Raw genomic sequence first — 23,301 nt, 5'->3', positions numbered from 1 at the left:
AAGAACACTTGATGAATCTGATTGTTAATTTAGCCTCCTGTGGTATGTGTTCCTAGAACAGAGGTGTCTGTGAGCTTTTCAAGTACATGGACACCTATGTTTAGAAGGGATACACATGGCAAGGCCTGTGAACTCCCACCAAGCCTTGGGAAATGAGTTTATAATTTATCTCGTGGCTAGGTTAGTCCCAGTTTCATAGAATCAAGAACACCAATTCTTCATGGTGAATCTCTTTTCAAATCATTCTTGTTATGTAAAGTTAACCTTAACTTTACATAGCAATGAATAGTATCCATAGTTCCGAGCCATGAAAATAGTCCCATCTGTACAGACATATCATTTATCTGAAGAAAATCATAACAATCTCATCTTGCGATAAAATGTATAGGGTCTCTAAAATTTCAGATGGTCTAAAACATAGGACAAATTTCATTTTGTGTACAAACCACTTGTTTATCACAATGGTGACAGATGTCATGTCTTTCTACATACTGCCGAGTATAATGTCACTCACTCTGTGGCTGCAACTAGGCAGGAGACAAAGGAACATGGTGCTTACTTAGAATGTCAGTTCTAAAGTCAGACATGCCAGGTGTTAATGTAGCAACTACTACTATCGAGGTGTGTGACCTGGGAAAAGTTACTTGACCCACGTGACCTCTGATTTTCATCATTAATCACAGGAGGGGAATACCACCCATTCCCTGTCTTGTGCATCAGCCACATTACTTTCCTCAGGGCCTATGGCATTAGGGTTGATGACTCCTGGGGAAGGCATTTTGTCTTGGTTGTTCATATTCGTGCTTTTGCCGTTGGATCCAGGCATCCAGGTTTTCATATTTGAAGTGTTTCTTCACACAGATATCTGGTCTCCTCTTTATTGAGTCGGGTTCCCTTATTTGGTTGATGTTGCACACTCTGGGTCCCTGGTAGAGAGTGCTCATTTGGGTCACCTGGTGTCAAAAAGGAACGTAGACAGGTTAGAATGAAAGAATGACGGGGCAGCAGGAAAGAATTAGAGGAACTCTGGGTCTACACCGAGAGGCTGAGTCCCTACGGGGTGGAGATGGGTTGAGAGAAGGGTCTCCTGTGGGCAGGCTTCAGCCAGACTAAGGTGTCTGGTGAGACCTGGGGTGGAGGACAGGAAAGACTTAACTAAAAGTCACCTGCCTGAATCCCAGCCTAGTATGGCCACTGGGGGTCCCTGGTAGAGCGTGGTTCTGTGGGTTTGGCAGGAGTCACAACGGAATGGAGAGGGGCTAGAAGGAAAAGCTAACAGGGGTTGTGGGGCAAGAACTGGGAGAAGGGCTGGATAGGCCAATGTCATTCACTCCATTTGTCCTTGTGAGGTGGTACATTAGATAATATGTTTAAACCACTCAAGTCCCGGCCACAGAGCATTTCAGACTGCTATCTCTTACGACCCGATACCAGACTGAGATATGATGCTAATTCTCAGGCACTTAAGAAAACAGGTATTTTTTCAAATTCCTTTAAGGAAAAGCTGCAAGGAAAATGTGATAAGCTCATGAAGCACTCGCCTTTCCCTGTTGTGGATGTCTTACATTCCTGCTTGACATTCGCCAGTTATGAATCAACATTGATACGTTATTATTAATTAAACTTCAAACCTTGGATTTTGCCAACTTTTCCTTTCTTCCCCCCTCCCCCATCTCAGATTTCTATTCAGGATATCATACCCCATCTTTTTTCCCCCTGTCTTTTTGAGTTCCCTTAGGCTGTGACAGTCCTCAAATGTCCTTTTGTATAGTGACTTTGATGGTTTTTAGGAGTATTTTGGGTATTTTATAGAATGTCTTTAGATTTGGGCTTAGCTAATACATGTCTGGCAAGTCATATATCACTCTGTGACCTGCCCACGAGTCTGGTGCACACCGGGTTAGCATTGATCACATAGGTAAGGTTGTGATTACCAAGCCTTTCTACTGTGAACCTTCTTAACTTGATAGCCTTTCTTATGCTGAAACCTTTGGAAGCAGGTCACTAACTGCATGCCACACCAAAGAGTGGAGAGTCACATTGTACCTTGCTAAAGGCAAAGTGGCTATTCACATTATATGCAATTATTTTGTATGGAAGAGTTGTATTTTCTCCTCCACTAACCTTTATTTCTCCCCACTTATACTTTATTTATATCAGTATGACCAGTTATTTTATATCTTGGATCATATTCCCATTCTAAATTGTTGATTTTGTTGTTCAGATTGCTTTGGCTTTGACCACTGGAAGTCTTTTACTTGACTTCATTGTACAGTTTTGGGGAATTTTTCACTTTTCGAGAATACAAACTCCCTAGGCTCACTGTATGTATTTTCTGACTCTTCCATACATCTCTTTTAAAAAGTATTTGAAGGTTTATTTTTGTTTTATTTCACACGTATTTGTGTTTGTGTTTTGTCTGTACATGTGTCTATGTTCCATATGTATGCCTGATGCCCATGGAAGAGAGAAGAGAGTGTCAGATGTCATAAAGCTGGAGTTACAGGTGATTGTGAGTCACCATGTGAATGCTGGTAGTCCAAGGTCCTCTGGAAAAATAGCCAGTGATCTTAACCACTGAGCAATCTCCCCAGTCCCACCTCTAAATCATCAATTGGTTATCTCTTCCAAAGAGTGTATGTGTGTACGTGTATGTGTGCATGTATGTGCGCGCGCGCGTGTTGTGTGTGTGCATGTGTATGATATTAGAAGCCAAGATCTGAGTACTGAGTGTGTTTAAAGCTTTGACGGTGCTTTTTCTTTAGTGTGCATGACTGCAATGTGTGTGTATATATATATATATATATATATATATATACATATATATATACATTTTTATATATGTATGTATATATGAAGCCAAATATAGGGCTCAGTGATTAAGAGTGCTTGCTGCTGCTCTTGCAGAGAACCAGGCTTCAGTTCCTAGGTCACAATTCAGTTCCTAGCCCACAATCAACTGCATCCTCAGTTTCAGGGACTGGCACCCTCTTCCGACTCCTGCAGGCAACTACATACAAGTATGCACACATACACAGACACAGAAACACGCAGGTACATAAACATAAAAATGTTGAAGTATTTAAAACCACATGTAGACATTTCTATACAAATTCATAAGCTTTTATTAAATTCATGCCGATATCTCCAGGTCTATTCTCATATTGTATAGTTAATTCTAACTGTATTGTTTGCTTTTCTATAGCCTCTGATTCCACCAGTGATACACCCTGCTTATACCATCTGCCATTGATTGATTTATTTGTTTAACCTTGTTATATGCATGGACAGCAATTTCAGATTTGTTACCGCATGTCCCATGGGAAGCAATTTCCTTCTACTAGAGTAGAATAATGCTTACATTCCTTTTCTGAGTATAATTTGAGCAGATTTGGATCAGCCTCATGACCTCTCAAGGTGATCCTTCTTAGTATAGAATTATATTTGGCTTTCTTGTTTCTGTAAATATTCTCCTCACAGCCTGAGCTGAGTGGTTGGCATATCCAAATGGATTTGCATGAAGTCTAGACCCTGCATGTGTTTTATCGATAGTTTCTGGCTAAGAGCTCTTTGTCCATGTGTTCTTGACAATATTGATCTTAGATGCTACTTTATTAATTTCTGTGACAGTTATTGACTAAATCTTACTAGCAATGAGTTTTTATTAGGCCCTTGGGAATTCCAAATTTGATTTGTTCAAGAGATGCTGTTAGGAGACATCACAGAAAAGGGAACATGACCATGGCTTTCAAGAAATCCCAAGAGTTGTGACACAGGGACAAGGTGGTGTCATAGTTTATCTAGACTGATAAATCCATAACAATATTAATGTAAAGTATCAACAAATAATCTCCTGTAGCAATCAATCTGAATTGAAAAGTCACAGTATAACTTACTCCTAGATGATACAGGCATGTAATAAACCATGTGTCCTGTGTTTAAATACTAAAGTCTCCAGTAAATGGCAGACTTCTGTGCTCCCAGTTAACCCATCTGACTTACAAATTACAGGAATAAAACTCTAAAGAGTATGAAATGTGTTAATATGTCCCAAATTATATTTTTATGTATATGGATTGGTCAGTTTATAAATACTGTGTTGTACTGGTCAAAAGCCCATCACTAAGCTGAATTTAGAATGCCAATGTCATATAGAATCGATGCTTGCATTTTTATAATAAACATGACCCTATGTTAGTTACCAGAGCTGTTCTGTTAAACCATGAGGAAAGCAGTCAGAAGTTAGACTTTTCACCCACATAAGTAGAGTTTTCACCCGCAGGGCTTAAATTTCAGCCAAAGCCACTCTCTCTGTTTAAGTCACACTGTTTAAGTCACTCAATCTATGTCACTGCAGTATTAAAGTAGGGCGTCTCAAAAAGAACAACCTGCTGATAGAATATCAAAGAAGAAGGCCAGAGCATTAATCCATGGACTCCCCAATGCCTAGAAGTCAGCATTCTTCCTATTACCACCTGTAAAGAAATAGGGTGGTGCTACATGCATAGACCTGCTTCCTTGGCACATAGGAGAGACCAAGAGAGGAACAGAGCAGCAGGTTGTGGATGAAGGAGCTGGTTCCTGGTGTGTTTTAACAACAGACAGACTTCCCACACTCAAGAAAAGCTGCCAGCTCTCTGTAATATACTCCATTTCTACAAAGAGCTGCCAAGTACTTTCTGCAAATCTGCAAAGATTTTACTCCAGGGGGTGTGGTTTGCAACTCTATGATGCCCTCCTCTGCCCTATCAATAATAAAAGCAAAGGCACAGCAAGCTGCCCTGTTTTCTCTCTTTAGAGAGACATGGAGTCCCACAGTTCAGCTGAATACTTTAGCTGATCCTCAAGATACTTAAACACACCCGCAATTGTCCTTACCTGTTATTCACACGCACCGTAATTTTTTGAAATATGAATTAACTAAATGCAGTAGTGTTGTCAGGGAACTGAGGCTTACCATATATTATCTTCAACCTGTGAGAGGCCTGATATTTACATGCCTTAACAACAGATTGCGAGGATGTACTTAGAAAGGTGTCTGATTGTTCCCATGTGGAGAATAGGTGGGATTTAGCAATAGGAAGTCAACTAACAATCACAGTATAGCATAGACTTGACTAAAGAATCTTCCTTTTCTTCTCTCCAGTCCCACATAGGAGTTCATTTTTACATTTTAATACAAGGAATAGAAAATAAGGGGAAGTCATATTTTTCTGTGATATTAGCAGAGAGAATCCTTATGGGATGAGAAAAATGTAGTATCAGGGGAAACAAAGCATTCACTGTTCCTAGACTTGAACATGTGTAAGACTAGGCTATTCTGAATCTTATCATAAATTCTCTTGGGGGAAAGGTATATAGAGAATTTAGCAGCCTGAGCCTTTAAGCCAAACTGGGGGCACTGTATACTTGGAAGTTGGTATTTTTAAAATGGCCTGATTAATCCTCCTTCAATAAATCTACTCCTTGGCAATGCAAAGGGACCTGAATGTCATCTTCGTCACTTGAATTGTTAACAATAGAAAATAATCATGGACCTTTCTATTTCACTCTGAATGACACTGTATCAAATTGTTTATTGAACATATAACACTGTCAAAGAAAATGAAGCAGTGGAGAGACAAATGCCAAGACACTGAAAGAATTCTCCCCTCAGGGAGACACGTGTTTAGTAATAGTTCCGAGAATTCTCCCTATTTTATGAGAAAGTAAAATGTTGCTTTTTGTATTCGCCTTCTTAATTTGAAGTTAGTGCCAAGGACCTAGATTTGAAAGAATCCATGCTACTAGTCTTACAGGCATCCTGGTGGGAACGAATTAATAAAATGGAAAGTCCAGGCACAACAAAATTGCTTTTACTGGAAGTAGTATTTCCATATATTGTTTATATTTTGCAACTTAGGACACTTAAAATAGGTCAGTATTATTTAAAAATGCAGAATAAATACACATTAAAGTGTTTTTTCTTTGCTATAAATATCATACTGTTTGTAATGTGGTTTAGCCAGTTACTAGACAGGGCTGCTGCATGCATGCACAGTTCTATTTGGTAGGAAAGAGCTTCACATGTACATTATTTCTGTCTTGCTAGTTATGGGTTATTGAACATATCAGAACTGGGATCTTAGAGGGCTCACCAATGGACTTCCTTCCTAAATCTGCTTCCAAACAAGTAGGTCTGAAGCAGGCTGATTAAACATCCGTTTTATAAACAATGTCAGTGTACAGAATAATTGAAAAACTTTGTAAAATTAGAATTAATAAGTAAATTCAGCCAATCATGTTGATCTATGCCCATAATCCCAGTGCTGGAGAAGCCAGTCGGGATCATTTGTTCAAAATCAAGACCCTGTCTCAAAGACAAACAGTGATAAACAAGTAAGTGAAATTTGTCAAGGTTCCAGGTACCGGGACTGCTATTCAAATACTAATAGTATATTTGCAGACTAACAGAAAACAGAACTTTAAAAATTTAAAAGTTTGCCAATTGGAGTGGAACCAGAAAGTCAAATACTTGGGAGCTCCACCATCAGAGGGATGAAACATGGGTGATATACATGAGGGAGGTCCTAAGTAAGCTTATGTCTTCTGAAAATACCTTGTGCTGATATCTTATAGCAGGTACATAGATTTGTACATATGTGAAAATTCATTTACTTGCATAGTAAACACTTCTACATTTTACTGTAGATGAGTCCATTCCCAATGAGAAAGTTTTGAGTTTTGTTTTATTTGAGTCAGGGTTTCATGATAAACCCCAATCTGGCCTGGAATTTACTACACAGCCCAGCTGAGACTTGAATACTCAGTAGTCCTGTGTCAGCCTCCCGAGCTCTAGGATTATGGTGTACGCTATCATGTGCGGCTAAAAGTTTTGAAAAAGTTGAGAAAAACTGACAGGAAAAAAAAAAAACTAAGTTAATGGGGACCTGTGTTAGTTGGGCACCCACCCGCAAATGACTTTTAGACATTGACCCTAGAACTGGACAGGCTAATCTGTCCAGTCGCCAGTGCCACTTGAAAAACACAGCCCACAGATTTACAACCTCCACAAGCCAGAGAACCAGTCCCAACTAAAGAGAAACAGCAGGCCCCATTCCTCACTCTGCCCTGAGTGGGAGGTGAAAGAACACAAGATAGAGGAAGGCCCACTCATTCCAGCCCAGCCTGACTTTCCCTGAGTGTCTGTCTTCTCCTGTAAGAGGTGAAAAAGATAACACAGGTGACTATCTCGACCAACCACAGTGACCAGTCATTGGAGCTGGAGCAGCAGTGTGGGGGGACTAAAGGGGTCAGAACTTCAGTGAGATTATCTACCTCAAGGGTGCTATTTTAAGGTTAGGAAATGGAGGCCAAGTTCCATGACTTATTGGAAGTGGATTGTTTCTGGGAAGTGGCAGGGCTGCCTCTACATCCAACTGTGCAGGTGCCTAGTCCGGAGTTCCTTTCATTACACCATTGTGCTGGATAGCCGACCTGAATATCAATGACTGCTGTCAATGACGACTGAATATCAATGATGAACTGCTGGTCCTTTGCCCAAGCACCAGAGTGCCCCGATTTCAGAATGTTCAGTGCAGATTCCCAAACCCATGGAGGCCTGTGTGCCACTGACTCCAGGAGCAATTTATAATGTTTATCATGTGCCTGCAACAAGAACAAGATTACTATTTAGAACTAAGGTAGTTATTTTCACAATCCTCCTTGAAGCCGGCAGGCAGGTGTTCTTTTGAAGGTAAATAAAAACACCGGCAACCTCAATTATTTGACTCTATTTAGTGTATTCTAAAAGGTGGTGGTTTAATGACCTCCTGGTAGTCTATAACAATTAATGCACCACAGAAAAGGAAACACGAAATCCCCTTCTCACAAATAACCTGAGACTAGTGTTATGAAAAGGCAGTAAATCCCAGGGAAGGAAAATAAATGCTTTTACCTTCCCACCAAATGATTATGTTGTTAGTTTTCAATTCTTAATTCACTGTTCCTGAAAATATATGATCTTTGGAGTAATTGGAAAACAAACAAACACATTCTACATAGAACACATAGTTACTTAGATAAGTAGATAGATAGATAGATAGATAGATAGATAGATAGATAGATAGATAGATAGATGATAGATAGATAGATGATAGAGAGATATAGAGATAGATGACAGATAGTGAGATAGATAGTGAGATAGATAGATAGTGAGATAGCTAGACAGACAGACATGATAAATCTCTGCAATATGATCTAATCTGGGGCAGTTGTGACAAAGCAAATGTCCTTTTTTGTATAGGCCAAATATTAGCTCCCTATAGTGGAGCCGATAGGGTTGAGCCTGGGCTAGTAGCTGAAGAGAGAGTTCTCATTGATTGTAGCTGCCCCTTTCACATGCAGAGCCAGTGGACTAGGATGACGGGGAGACCTGTATGCTCTTAGGTTTATTTGGCAGAACATGAATGATTTATCTTGCAAACATTGCTTAGAAACATTGTCAAGGTTTCTAGGTCTCTCTATGACAAATACTGGCAGGCTGGGCTTCTCTGTCATAGTATGCTGCTGGTGGATTGAGTGCCAGGACTTCTCACTAGTAGGGCATCTGTGCACATCTGGAATAATCTAAGGGAGACACACTAAATTGGGCTTGGAAAGATTTTGGTACATAGCACAATGGCCTGTCCTCTGCCTCCTGCATAAACTTCCGTATCTGCCCCATGTAGCCACTGAGCATTACTGAAAGAAGAAAGGCATTTGGATCCATATCACACCCTACTCTTTCCTCACCTACAAAGTGGGAAGGTTAATGTCCATCTGGAAGATTTCATTTACTGAGTGCTATTTTAACATACACTCAAAACCAGTAGCTGTTATATTATTATATACTTGTCATCAAAATTAAATAAATACAAAATTAATCAAAACTAATGAAAATATTCTACTGACTGTATAGTATACTTGCATGTGTTATATTTACCTATGCATATACATAAATCATATCCATATTGTGATCATTAAATATTATCACAGCCTCCAAAACATGTATCAGTTGCCCAGCCTGCCTTCTTCACACTTGCATTCTGGAACAATTATGATTCCCACTCACTTTCATCCTGAAAAGAAATGACCCATTTTGGATAAGTTATCCGATCGCCCTACATAAGAATCAAAAGGACAGCACCGGTTTCACGGACATCAGGGAATAGAGTCTGCCTTGGTGCTATGAATGAAGTACCACTAGACAACCACTGGGTTAAGACAGGTTTTACTGGGGATACCAACAGACCTCAGTCACCTTATTTCAAAGACCTGGCAACTTTTGCAAGGAGTATCTGTACTTTCTGCCTAATCCAATGCTGTGCACTCATTCTGTGTGGTTTGATTTTTCAAATGTCCCCTTGACCTTTCTTACTCATGGAACATTTTCTTTCAGTCTGGCAAATAGTGCTTAAACAAAGTCCACTCCTAACATGGATCTCTCAAGCATTTGGAAGAGGGATTTGAGCTGACTCCATCATTTGCACCTCACCCTCAGGGTTGATAAACAAATATCTGTCTCAATTTTCAACTTCATCTAAATAGACCATTCCTTAAATAGAAGTCTAGGAATTTCTATTTTTATTCCAAGTTCAACATCAAAGTCAACATTCCTTACTGTTCCTTCTGGAGGTTCTAATCTAAACTTTCTATATACCTTCAGCTAGCTCTTAGTGTGAATGTGAAGAACCAAGTACAAGATCACTAAAGTATGGTGGTGAGATAGTCAGAGTCGATTTTGTTTTCCAAAAGTGTTACTTTTATTTCACAAAGCCCAAATGGTCTCTAAATTTCTCATGCATATCTGTGTCCTAAAAGGAAATTTCCAACATGGAGCTCAGCTCTAACGCTACAATGATATAAAACTAGCTGGAAGCTGGGGAAGTTTTATTTACCTGTAACAGGGGTAGAAAGGTTTGCAGGGCTTTCAAAATTCACAAGTAACAAAGCCTGTGATTCACAAGTAAACAGGGCTAAATTTAATGTAGAGTATGACTTCTCTGCCATGAAATACTTTAGCAAAGTGTCTGCTGATTGACAAATGTGTTTTCAATGTAATTCTTCTTTTATGTCGCTAGAGATGACAATAAAGGGGGAGTCACAGAAACAAACCATCAGAGACTTGACATTGTACAAACTGAATTACCATGAATTATAGATCATCATAACAGATGCAAAAATCCTTTTCCTGTGCCACGAGATAGGGAGGTTTGCATGTGAGTACCTGCAAAAGAAAAGGAAAAAGAATTCTTTCCACTGCTCCTTGATGATTTACTTATATGAAAATTCTTTTGTTTTCACCTCAATACTGTTTGCTTTATAACTCATAAAATATTTACTGAATAAAGAAGGGGAAAGGGGAAATGCTGTTTTCAGGCAGAATATAGTACAGTTGGTTATAAGTACAAAGTGGACTCTGCTTTTGCCAATGGCATGATCCCTTTCAGTGTCTGAAGCCCTGAACTGTACCGAGCATTGGGTGTGTAGCCCCGATTTGCACTGAACAATGAGTGTGTAGCCCTGATTTGCATTGAGCTTTGGGTATGTATCCCCGATTTGCACTGAGCATTGAGTGTAAAGCCCTGATAAGATTCATGCTTGTGACCTTGGCAGTGATCTGTTTTTATTGTTACAGGCAATGAAAGCTTAGAAGAAAACTACGTCCAGGACAGTAAAATGGGGTTTGTCATCAATGCTATCTATGCCATGGCGCACGGGCTTCAGAACATGCACCATGCTCTCTGTCCTGGCCATGTGGGCCTCTGTGATGCCATGAAGCCCATTGATGGCAGGAAGCTCCTGGATTTCCTCATCAAATCCTCCTTTGTTGGCGTGTCTGGAGAGGAAGTGTGGTTCGATGAGAAGGGGGATGCTCCTGGAAGGTAAAGAATCTCTACTTGCATGACCCCTGAGCCAGACAGGTGGCAACTAGGGTTCCATGGTTTAGGAGTGTTGAATTTAAATTCACCTGACATAAAAATAGAGATGTAACTAAGACCACACCACTTTTGAAAATATCAAAATACTTCATATTTTACCCTAAGAACCCTGTACCCTTACACCACAAAATCACCTGGCCTTTCCCTCAGGATTCCTGAGACCTTCTGAAAACATTCTACCTGGATAGTAGGACCTTAGCAAGCACTGCGTGCACGATCCAGAACCATTCACATTGATGGACACGGTGCTATTCTCCTCGTGAAAGATTATGCATATTATACATGATTAATACTACGTGACAAAAACCAAACCCTGCATATACACTCTTTTTTCTTTTTTCAGGCTAACACATATTTCTGTTTGGATGTCTCAAAAGAAGAAAGACTTGGGGGTTTGGGGACTGGAATTTGGTTTATAGTAGCTTTCGAAAAAAAATTAAGCAAATAGAAAAGGAAATAATATATATAAAAATATGTATATATAATTTTCCTTTGAGTCATTTTACACACAATCTGTTCTGCAGCATTTGTTTTGATGCCATCAGTGAGCTCATACATAGCTGGCCCATAGTGAATGTGTTCTCTGTCAATATTAGCTATATTCATTCATACAGATTTTCCTAGGAAAGAGATCATAAGAATGGCAGAGGAACTGAAATCTGTAGCAGGAAGGCAAAAGGACCTGAGCCTATAGATGATGCCATGTGCCCATCATACAGGCTCTGCTACGTTCCAGAGTGTGGTTTTTACAGACTTAGAGATTCCTAGGGAAACATGTTTTATACTAAGGTGAAACATCAAATTATTTAAGTCTTATGATTCTTGGTGCATTAACTTCCTTCACTGACAGATAATGAAGTAAGTAAGTAAGCTTGTCGCTAAAAGTCACACAGAGAGCAAGAGGTGACTCTGGGGTTTGCAAACGCCTTGCCCCACCATGCTGCTTTTTATCTAATCCTGAAATTAGGCAAAATTGCTGGAAGCTTTCTTTGTGTCATGATAGAAGTACTGTGAGAGGCTTTGCATGGAGGTGGCAAGTTCTACCCATAGAGAATCCTTTGTGTGGGCTAGTGAAATCTCCCCCGTAAAATCCAACAGCTCAATGCAGGATAAATGATATGTCTTTGCCAACAATTAAAACCAGGTACTACAGGATTTCTTCCAAGATGCCAGTTAGGTGGAAACAGATGATAATTAGAATGTGAGTGGGATGGATACTCCAGGGCCTGGGAATGTACGGCTCTAAGTACCTTAGGAAATGGTATCAGGAGTAACATAAAGAGTTTGAGATTCAAAAGAGAGATGGCCCACCCATCTAATCCCACTCCTATAATCCACTGGAAATGAGGTTTGGTAGAGGGTCAGGCTTGTACTGTAAACCCTCCTCCATGATCCCAAATAGCAATAATGATGATGATGATGATGATGATGATGATGATGATAATAATAGCAACAACAGAACTACAAAACACATGTGGAATTTACTTAGTGTTTAATTAGCACGGGACTGGAGAATTTTCACACTCAGTAAATACACATTTCCTCACTCTTCTTCTCTTTATAAGTCATCCAGAGCATAAGACAGCAGCTCAGCTTCAATGTCCTCCATCCTTAATTACATTGTTAAACTTCCAAGTCTTCCCCAGATCCCTTGTCAGGGATCATTTCCTCCTGAGTGAGACTGGTCAACTTAATCAGTTCAATTCCTCCTCACATCACCTCCCTTGGGCATCTAGCTCCTATCATAATACCACATGCTTTTGGTCCCTCTGGGAATTATTCTAGTCAATCATCACATAACAGACACTGAATGCAGTGAGATTTCATGTGGGTGTGATTTATATAAGGATATTTCAAATAAAATGCAAGGACATAACCAGGAGGGAACCCTGGGGTAAAGGGGGTGGGCTGGGTTTATTATGTACATGCTAGTACTGGAAACTTTTCCCCATAAGCCTGCATGCCTCCCTTGATACCTTCTAAGTAGTTTTGCTATTGTTTTTTTCCTCCAGCATTTAGAACTTTTTTAAAAGGTGTTTTCATAAGAAAATATTGTGAAATTTTCGGTTTCCAAATGCTAATGAAGTGTGAATTGGTTTTCTTTATGAAAGAGCGAATGAGGAGGTGCTAATAAGAGTCTCAGGAAGTGATTTATAGGGGGAGGATGGCTTAAACTGGCATCTTGCAACGCCACCATCATTAAGCTTGTGAGGAAGCATCCCGTTCTAATGTGGATAGAGGGTAGAGATTAATGGGAAAAATAGAAAGACTCAAATTGAAGAGTCACAACAGGTTCATAGTCATGCGTTCAGAATGTAAAGGGAGTGGAGGTGTAGATTGTTCATTGACCCCTAGATGAGTGTGAGCCATGAGCTCACAATTAACAACCACTTAACTCTCACTCAGAGCTACTTTGAAACATTCTGGTAAGCCTCAGCAACAAGGGGAATCATAAGTATTAGCCAAAAGCCAGAGCAGCAAAAGATAAATAATGAACTCTGGGCACGAGGTAAGTTTTCCCCACTGGGCAAGAGGAAAGTTCCTTTATTTTCTGTAAGCTGCTTGTCTTTCAGGAAGCTGCTATTTGTAGAAACTGTTAGAATCTGGATATGAAGAAGCCTCGGGTTACCCTGTGGGTGACAGGACACATTTGCACATTAAGAACAGGCAAAACAATGCCAGTAAATGGATAGTTATCGTCTAGATAAGGAAGTAGGCCGAGTACAACCGATAGATTTCAGAAGACAGCACAGAGCGGATAGGCAGTAGCTGTCCATGGTGCTGAGAATGAGACTGAGTCTGACATAGGTTCAAAGAGAAAAGTATTCTGGGATGAATAAAGCAGGGGGATGGAGGTCTGGTGGGACAGAAGATTGCTCAGGAAGAGGTCTATGTACTCGTTAATTGCCATCCAGTTCCTTTGGTCAAACATAAGGAGAGAGAGCCATGATGGCTGATGCTCTAGTGCAGGAGGTTAAGGACTGTACAGAGCTCTGCAGATAAAAATCCCTCTGGAGATCCAGTAAGAAGAAGCCAAGCATAGAGCTTAGGTAAAATACTGTATTAGTTAGAGAAGGAAAAATAAAAAGGAAGACCACTTAGACAATTATCACAAATGAATGGCTATGCAACAGAAATGTCTTCCTGTTTTTTGTTTGTTTGCTTGCTTTTTTAGTGTAATAGAACTAGTCAGTATATTAACATGCTCCTAGAAATAGAACTATGAATGATGTTAGGCAATGCTTCCAATGCATTCTGAGTCTTACTTTTGGGGCTGTATGAGGTACCATCTGCCCTGTGGTTTATGAATAGTAGACATTTGGTAGACCCAATCCAGGAGGCTAGGAAACCTAACTAAGATCAAGGCACCAGCAGGGTCTGACAAAGGCCTGCTTTCTGAATCATGGATGGTCTCTTCTAACGGTGTCCATATGTACTAGAAAGGCAAGAGAGATTTCTCAAGCTGCTTTTGCAGAGGTAAGAATCTCAACCCTGAGGGCTCCTTCCTTGTGACCCTGTCACTGCCCAATCACTTTGGAATAAGGGTCTTGGCACATGAATTTGGGGAATATGTAGACATTCACATATAGGACCTATGCATGTTCCCCAATTATAAAGTAGCTTCTGATGTGTCTTAGGTGCCCACATCCATATAAGAACCCCAAGGAGTTTGCAGAGATTAGTGACAGTCCTAAGCAGTATAGCTTACTATTGAAAAACAAGGCTCCAGTTTGGCTCCTGATGACAAGTCCTCTGCTCTGGCCATCGTATTGCTAACTGTCTGACACTGTAGCCATAGGGAAAAATATCTTCTGCCTCCCAGAAAGTATTTTGGTTGCAGTAAACATTTCTTGGGGGAAAAAAGAAAACAGAAAAAGAGGTAGGTACACAGTGCTACCCTTACTCCAGGAAGATTTCAGCATTTTGTGCAGCATTGGAAGCTACTGAAATAGTTGATACCAATTGCTCAGCTTCGCAGGTGTTTGTCTCAATCAGGGAAGAGATGCTTTTGAATGTCAATGTACAAAATAATAAATTGGCTTACAAGATGGCTCTATAGGTCAGAGTACTTACTTGATAAGCAAGAAGACCTGAGTTCACATTCCTAGCACACATGTAAAACAGCAGGAACAGTTACTCATAACTGTAGCCCCAACATGGGGAGTTACAGACAGGAAGATCCTGGGAGCTCACTGGCCGACTGATGTAGCCAAAATGATGAACTCCTAATTCAATGAGAGACCCTGGCACTGGGCAGCAAGATATAGAGTGATAGAAGAAGATAGTAAATGTCATATTCCAGACTCCACAAGTGCACATGGGCACCACCCATGCATTCATGTGCATACATCACACATATACGGAGCAGGCACAACATATAATACACACTTACATCACACAATACACCTGTTAAATCCTTAACCTCTTTATGAATTAAAATGCCCTTTTTCAGGTTCCTTGTTTTGTTTGTACTTAGTAATTCTAAGCCTTGTAATACCTTAAGTACCTCCCCCTTAAAAATTCATTGTAATGAAAATTGCAACTGAGTATAAAAAGGGAATATGAAATAAAAGTAATCAAACATGGAGATTAATGTTCTCATGGATTGATACTTGTTCAAAGTGTACTACATGGTTTTAAGGAGCTGATCAACTAAATACACATACCATTACCCTTGGAAGTGTAAACAAAAAAAATTGAGAGCAATATATTATTTAGCAAAAATGGATGGTATACAGATGTTTTCTGAAGAGAGGAAGTATTCAGAATAAACTCTTAAATGTGACAGTCACTTGTGCTGGGATGTGTGATGATCTCATCATTCTTGATCTCTCTTTTTTCACTAAAACCCACTTATTTACAAGTGTCTTTGTTTTCTCCATCAGGGAAAAAGCCAGAAAGACTCACATGTGTTTATGTTCTTTGTAGGTATGACATCATGAATCTGCAGTACACTGAAGCTAATCGTTATGACTATGTTCATGTGGGAACCTGGCATGAAGGCGTGCTGAACATTGATGATTACAAAATCCAGATGAACAAAAGTGGCATGGTCCGGTCTGTCTGCAGTGAACCTTGCTTAAAGGGTCAGATTAAGGTAAACCACAAATGCATCCTTGGACATTATTGGAAAAAAGTTTCACCACCTATGCAGTAGTAAAGAAAAACAGATATTTTAAAGCAAGACTATCCAGAAAGGATGTATTAGATTGCTGTTCATGTCCTTGTGTTTAGCTAAAACTGAAAAGAAAGGTTAAGACATAGGTAACTATTAGGTTAGGATATAGGTTTTTTAGATATTTAGATAGGTATTTAGATGGTATTAGATATTTAGATCTCTAGATATTTGCTTAAGAACTATAAACTATTGAAATAGTTTTTATTTTAATAGCAATGATAATCTGGGGACTTATACATAATGTAGGCATCAAGGAGAAGAATAACAGCATTAAAAATCAGAACAGAAGTAAGTGTGGAAGCCAGTAATGGTGCTTAGTCATGGTAGCAGCTATTATTGCTGAAGGAAACTCTGGCACTCTAATGGACTGTGATGGATGTGTTAATGAACCTCACTGTGGCAATCATTACACAATGCATACATATATCAAACCTCCGTGTTGCCCAACTTGATATAACATTTTGCCAATTATTTTAAAATGAGAAACTTAGAAACAAAGGTAAATGTGGAAATCAAAACCAGTAATATCACGTAGCCATCATTCCAGCTACTGTCAAAGAAGGCAGAAGCTGTCCAATGCCAAGCACACAGCTAAAATGACAATCAATCGTGGGGATAAGGAAAGCCAAAACAATGCATATACTTTAATTAACATTGCCCTTTCTCTACCATGAACTTTGGTTCTCTTGAAATGGATTATTATTTAAACAAAGAGAGTCTCCAATTTTTAATTATATTCAGGGACTTTTTTCAAGGGAGAGAAAGTAAGTAGCTCATAATATTACTACATGCAGGAAACTAGAGAAAATAAATATGAAATACTAGGTTTCTTGCTGGATGTGCTGGGGAGAAAGGTCAGTGAAGAAGGCTGGGGAACATGGCTTTAGGTCCAGGCTACTTACACTCTGGCTGGATGATGCAGGAAGCAACAGAGTATAGGGGAGGGGCGGTGAGCTGGCAGGCATGCCGCTCAGATAAACTAGTAGGTCTTCCCCAGCTCTAATTTGCTGTGATTCATCTCAAGAAGCAGACAGGCTGTCACGTAAATGTCGCACACCACAGCTGGGGCTTGGGTGAAGATCTGGACCCCTCCCTGTGTCATCGTGAGGCTTTTCTCTGCCAGGGAGCTTCAGACTCCCCCCCCGACCCCATGCTGGAGAGGTCCAAAGCATGCTTCAGGAGCACTCAGTATACTTAAGTTTCCTGGAGCCAAGGCCTAACCTAAGTTTTCCTGTAGAGGATTGAGAGGCCTTATATGAACTCCTGGAAAAGCTGAAAGGTTTGGAACCTCTAAGGGCATGGAGCAGCTGAGAAGACTTCTCAGGGAGGAAGAACTCAGGGTAGCTCTAGCCACTTTGAGGAAATAATAAAGTTCCGAGACCCAGTTGTTGCTGTAATTATCTTGTGCCTTCTCAGAAGAAGTTACATTAAAACTTAACTATCCTCATGGCAGCTAGATAGAGAGGGGCTAATGAACTCTTCCTGTGGCCACCATAGCCATGTTTAGCCCCCTAGTTTATGGGTATTATAGTTTATGTGTGTGCCACAAATGTTTGTGTACTGCTACTTAGGCCTCAGTGTGAGCATGTGGAAAGGTGGTGGGACCTTTAAGAGGTGGGACCAATGGGAAAGTAATTGAGTCATTGGGGATATCAATGCCCAAACAGATTGTTTCATTCAATAAATTATCATGACAGTAGTGTGTTATAGGGTCAGTCACTCATGTGCTTAGATCCTCCTGCATGTAATCAGTTCTCCTCTTTGTTGTGATGTTGCCCAGAGAATCCCTCATGAGCAACCAAAGAGTACTGTCTAACCTTGGACTTCACAGTCGTCAAAATTGTGAATTAAATAATTCTCTCTTGTTTATAAATCCTTGTAGCCTCTGGTGTTTTGTTTTAGGAACAGAATATGTACTAATTCAGTGGACCACATTCGCCAAGATGTCTCCTCAAGCATGGCCTGGGTAGTGTGAGGCAAAGGAGATAGGGAGATGATGTTAGCTTCCAGTTTATGCAGAGATATTTCAGTTGCGTAAGAGTGACTCCAGCCAAACCAACATGGGTGAGCTAGCAGCACTGCTTCCCATTAGATATCTACTTTCTTGTCTAGATGGAACTCTTTCACATGAGGCCATCTGGTGGTACTTAGGAATATGTCCTCTGAGAGCCAGAGGCATCAAATTTCCCCTTGACTGTTAGGAGGTGTCAGACCAGTGGGTTCTTGCTGTATTGTGCTCTTTTGTTTGTTTGTTTGTTTGGTTTGTACACAGAGGAAAAACAAAACATTGGATGACTCAAGTCATATGTGGGGAGACCAGAGAAGCTTCAGCTCCATGTCTTCCTGACTCTTATCCAGTCTGAATGACATCGAGCTGGCTTTATAGATAACCACCGCTGAACAGTTAATAGAAGTATTTTACTTTTTAGGATAAAGAGTAAAGGAGAAAACTGGCAGGAAGAACATTTTTCCCCCAAGTATTCACCATATTCCAGATTCCTGTACAGACTCTCCTGTCATTCTGTACTTGGCAGGCTGTCTGGGTGCTCATACAGCATGCTCACACAACAGTATTCCCATTGTACACTCCAGAAGAAAGGCCTTTTTTCTCCCCAAGTTTAGAGGCAAGGCTGCCTACATGTATCTGTCTGCCGAGATGCTGAATGTTTCTGGCAATGTGTCTGTGTTACACCCATGTGATGTTATCGCAGGAGATCCCACTAATCATTGCTGAGCTATTGCCGATTACTCACTATAAATGCAAATCTCTCAGGGGACAATTTTAGAAATATTCTGTACTCTGCAAGAGAAAACCATGCCTGCTCTCAGTAGCACCTGGATGGGGGAGATGTTTGTTTGTTTCCCATAAACACCTTGGGGGGTAGAGAAACAAATGAAATCTGAATCCCATTACCAAATAATAGCACTTATATTCTAACACTACTAATTTGCCACCTACCAGGGTTAGGATAGAGAGCAAGCTCTCAGTAGCCAATGTAAAGAGAGTCAGCCTGAAAAGGATCCTAGGACATGAATTTGTATTAACTGGGAAGTGGAGCCTTCACAAACAAACAAACAAATAAGAAACCTTCTAAACATCAAATGCTATAAATGCTAAAGTAATAATTTGATGTCTTTTTTGAGAATCCATAACATTTTATTATAATAATTTCTTTTGAGGATATTAAAGGTGCATTTTTTCTATTACTTATTTTTAGATATATATAACATAAAAAATAACATCTTACAGTGCTAATGCTTTATCGAGAGAACCAATTCTAGACAAGGCAAATAAAATACATTTTATTGTTATTTCTTATAGATCTAGTCTTCAAAGACTCTATGCCATACAGTTTAATAGAGGGTATTTAACATAGGAAACTGGTTATAAAAGTAAAGGGGACAGTGAGGCAACTCAAAGGTGATAAACAGTGGGACTCCGTTCCCACTCTTAGACTAGAAGGACAATGGAAGAATTCAGAGCCTTGTTCTAAGATACTTTCATGCACAGTGGGGTGGCGAGGGAAAAAACACTCTGCCTTCTGTGTTCTTGCCTTTGGTCCTTCTTCTTTGCCAGACGGACCCAGAAGAGAGTAGGCAACAGATCTCACAAGTGTTCTTGAACTGTAAGAACTACGCTGTGCAAGCCTTTGGTGGCAACTCGTCATTGGGGGATTCTAACCCAGACAGTGAGAACAACAGAAGAGAGGACATAAGACCTGAAGGAAGAAGCATGGGAAGAAAGTCAGAGGAAGATTAGTGGAAAGAAGGAAGGAGGAAGAAGGAAGGATGTCAGGAATTTAGTCACCCAGTTAGTCCTTGTCTAAGTATAACGGGGTCCTTACAAGCTACTCCTTGAAGTGGCTCTTACACAGAAAGTGTCACCGGCCCTCCTTTATAGGTAATGGATATGAGACCCAGAGGGGCTGAGTCTCATGCTTCTTAGTTCTTGCATCTAGAATGTTACAAAGCTGGGCTCAGAGCCAACCCAAAGCTTTTATCTTCCCACGGCCACATGTTGTTCAACTCTGTCGTTATGTGAACTGGCATGTTTCCTGTTAAGTGCAGATTTCAATTTCTAAGCCCTGGTTTTTTCAACAGTTCACAATAAAAACATAAATAGTGATCCTCTTTAAAGACTCAAAGGGAAGAGTGTACAAAATTAGGGAGAAAAGCTTTTGCGAAAGGGGGAGGGGAAGTTTAGTAGAGACAAAGAAAGTGCTAGAGAATGACGGATCTGTACAGATTGCTTTATAGATCTCCTGCATGCTCATGCTCTCCCCATCTCTCTCTCTCTCTCTCTCTCTCTCTCTCTCTCTCTCTCTCTCTCTCTCTCTCTCTCTCTCTCTCTCCACACACACACACACCCCTTCTTCATTTAACTTGGTCTGTAGATTGTTTTCCTAAGACTCTGAGTTTGGGTTGGAGACTGGGTTAAGAGACAGAAGAGGTTTTCTCTCATCCTCACATATCCTGCTGAACATGGTATACATTGCAAATATTTCCTCATTATACATGGCCTGTTGTGCAGTAAAGCAATGCTGGGGTTTTTGTGTTGTTGTTTGTTTTTAGATCAAATGCTATCCACACATATAAGCTATAGGCTTCAAAACCAGAATAATTTCTTCCACTTATGATTTTGGCCAAAATCTATTTACTGTATTTTCTGAGAGGGGGGGGAGGGAGAGGAGAAGTAAAAAAGTTTGGTTTCAAAAGAAAATAGAAATATGGACCTCAGAGGACTGCTTAATTTTAACTGATAGACAGCACCTTAACCAACCTTAGCCTGGTAGATCTCTTTGGCGGTAGTGTTATTGTTTTTTGTTTGTTTGTTTGTTTGTTTGTTTGTCTGTTTTTATGGGTGAGTAAAAGGGCAGAGACAGATGTGTTGAGTACCAAAGTACAGGAGACACTATCATTTTCAATGTGATGTCAGATGTTCTTATAGATACAAGATCCATCAAGAGTATCTTTGTATCTTATAGACACCAAGAGTCCATTAAGCCACCATTTGTATTTGTTCCTAATTGAAACAGGGTGTTCCCAGGTGTGTGCCCTGAGCCTTTGTGGGTGTACTGCTACAGGGGTTACTCTCTCAATTTTCCAAACAGTAGCTGTAAGTACTTGGAGAAGTTACCTTTGGAGAAAACTTGAGATTTCTTATAATATCTCTAAAATTACATTGATAATCTCAATGCTTTGTATTTACACTATCCTCTTTCAACACAGGACATTGCTAAAAAGTCCCTGGACTGGGTTGCTTTAGAGTAGGTATGGCAAGACTCTGCAGTACATTAGGGACTGAGATCCCCAAGTGACTTGGTGTTTTCTGATCATTGTTCCAACAACTGACCCCTAATAACTCCTTCTTAAACTCTGTTGTTTCCATGTTACTTTCCTCTTCCTCTGCTCATTTTCACAGTTATTTTTATTGTTGCCTAAGTATTACAGTTGTTTATTCAGTCCAATTTCAGAATTATCCTCTAAAAGATGTTGTTTATTTGGGAGATTGGGTATTCATACCTGAGCAAAATTGTCAAGCAATCAAACAACTAATATGATTTCCCTTTTCCTGATAAAATTAAAAACATGACAAGATTAAGAATGTATAGACTATGTGATTCTGTTTGTTTATGTGTGTGTCTCTACTATTTGATACCAAGTCTTCCCCCTACTTTATACAGAAATAATGATAAGAAACAGATTTTATGCCAAGTCTGTGTTATTTAACAGAAAAGTGGAGACAGAGGTGTGGGAATACCAGAATATTCCTATACTAATCTCTAGCATACCTGCTAGTAGCACACTTAATGTCCTCTGAGAGAAAAACCAGCTTCAGTCATGTGGTAGAATATAAAATTTGTATTATGTGAACTCAGCTGGATGGGACTTTGAAAAGCATTACCATCCCACTCATTTTCCAATGATGGAGACATTGCAACACGCCCACAAAATTTCAAGTCACTAATGTTATATCACCATTCCTGATTAAACACACTAGTAGCTTAGCTCCTGCCATTTTGATCCCAAAGCATTGTTTAAAGAACTGAAAACCCGAGAGATATTAAAAGCATGCAGAAAGTGGGGCTGGCGAATTTATTTAATATTATCATTTAGATTTGCCTAAGTAGTAATATTAGTTTTACTGGGAGATGAAAGATTAAAGCTGCTTGGACAAATCCACAGCATTTTACATTGGCTTTTACTATATGACTTATCCTAATTAAAATAAAGTAATAACCATTTATTAATTGATTTTTTACCATACCATTTAGAAAGCGATCATTGTTTGAGATGTAAATTTCCTATACCTATTCTGAGGCTATCTGAAACTGCTTTTCAAAAAACACACTAAATTTCACTGTACTCTCAAAAGCCATTTGAAAGCAAAATAAGAAAAGGAAACTCTTTTACATTTGTTGAAAACATTCTGTCATTTGATCTTTCCCTGTAATTTTAAAATGATGGTATAAATTTCAATTCTGCCTGAAAATAATTCAGATTTATGAAGGCTTGGGTGTCTATCACTTTAAATTATGGCAATATTTACAGCTTAACTCTGACTTTACATATGGAAATGTTTGTTATTTTTAATGTGCTAGTGAAGGGTTTCTGCTGCTTTATGTGTGGCAATATCAGGGGGCAGGCTGTGCCTTCTGCCATAAACAATGAGAGAGCTGGATAAAATATTTGAAGCCACTGTGTTCAGACATTGGAAGACAGTGTGTGACCTTGATGCCAGGGAAGTGAAAAAAAAATGTGCAAGGAAAACCCTAAAACCACTCAGGCTTCCTGCCTCAAGGCAATCTCCTGATTGTTCAACTACACAGAACACAGAGTTTGATCATCTTGCTAATTCAAGAAGACAGAATCAGAGTTTGGGAAAGCCAGGAGAACTGCGATTTGCAGTACAGAGAAGCAAAACAATGGATTCCTGCAGGAAACAAATAAATAGTCCCAGAAATTAGCACAGGCATTCCCTTAGTATTTGAACATCAGTCTACACATGAGCAGAGTAGAATCTGAAGAGTCCAGGCAAAGGGCAAAGCCTAGGGAAGTGAATTCTCAGAGTTGACACAGAGCCAAGAAATGTCCCAGTTTCTACCAGCCAGAATGGAGATGTCTTGTTGAACATAAACACAATTGAATAAAGGACTAGAA

General features: G+C 39.7%; 1 protein-coding gene across 2 annotated transcripts in view; it reads left to right on the top strand.

The window, feature by feature from the left end:
- Grm1 (glutamate metabotropic receptor 1) overlaps positions 1 to 23,301 on the top strand; it is a 367,002-nt gene that overhangs the window by 294,104 nt on the left and 49,597 nt on the right. For both annotated transcript variants that reach the window (XM_028861143.2, XM_028861151.2), the window contains exons 5-6: positions 10,658 to 10,904; positions 15,891 to 16,059. In XM_028861143.2, coding sequence (XP_028716976.1) covers positions 10,658 to 10,904; positions 15,891 to 16,059 — 416 coding nt within the window. The remainder of the gene's footprint in view (positions 1 to 10,657; positions 10,905 to 15,890; positions 16,060 to 23,301) is intronic.

The sequence above is a fragment of the Peromyscus leucopus genome, chromosome 8a (assembly GCF_004664715.2).
Source record: "Peromyscus leucopus breed LL Stock chromosome 8a, UCI_PerLeu_2.1, whole genome shotgun sequence".
Lineage (NCBI taxonomy): Eukaryota > Metazoa > Chordata > Mammalia > Rodentia > Cricetidae > Peromyscus > Peromyscus leucopus.
The sequence above is the reverse complement of the archived record's forward strand: the minus strand, read 5'-3'. Positions and strand labels throughout refer to the sequence as shown.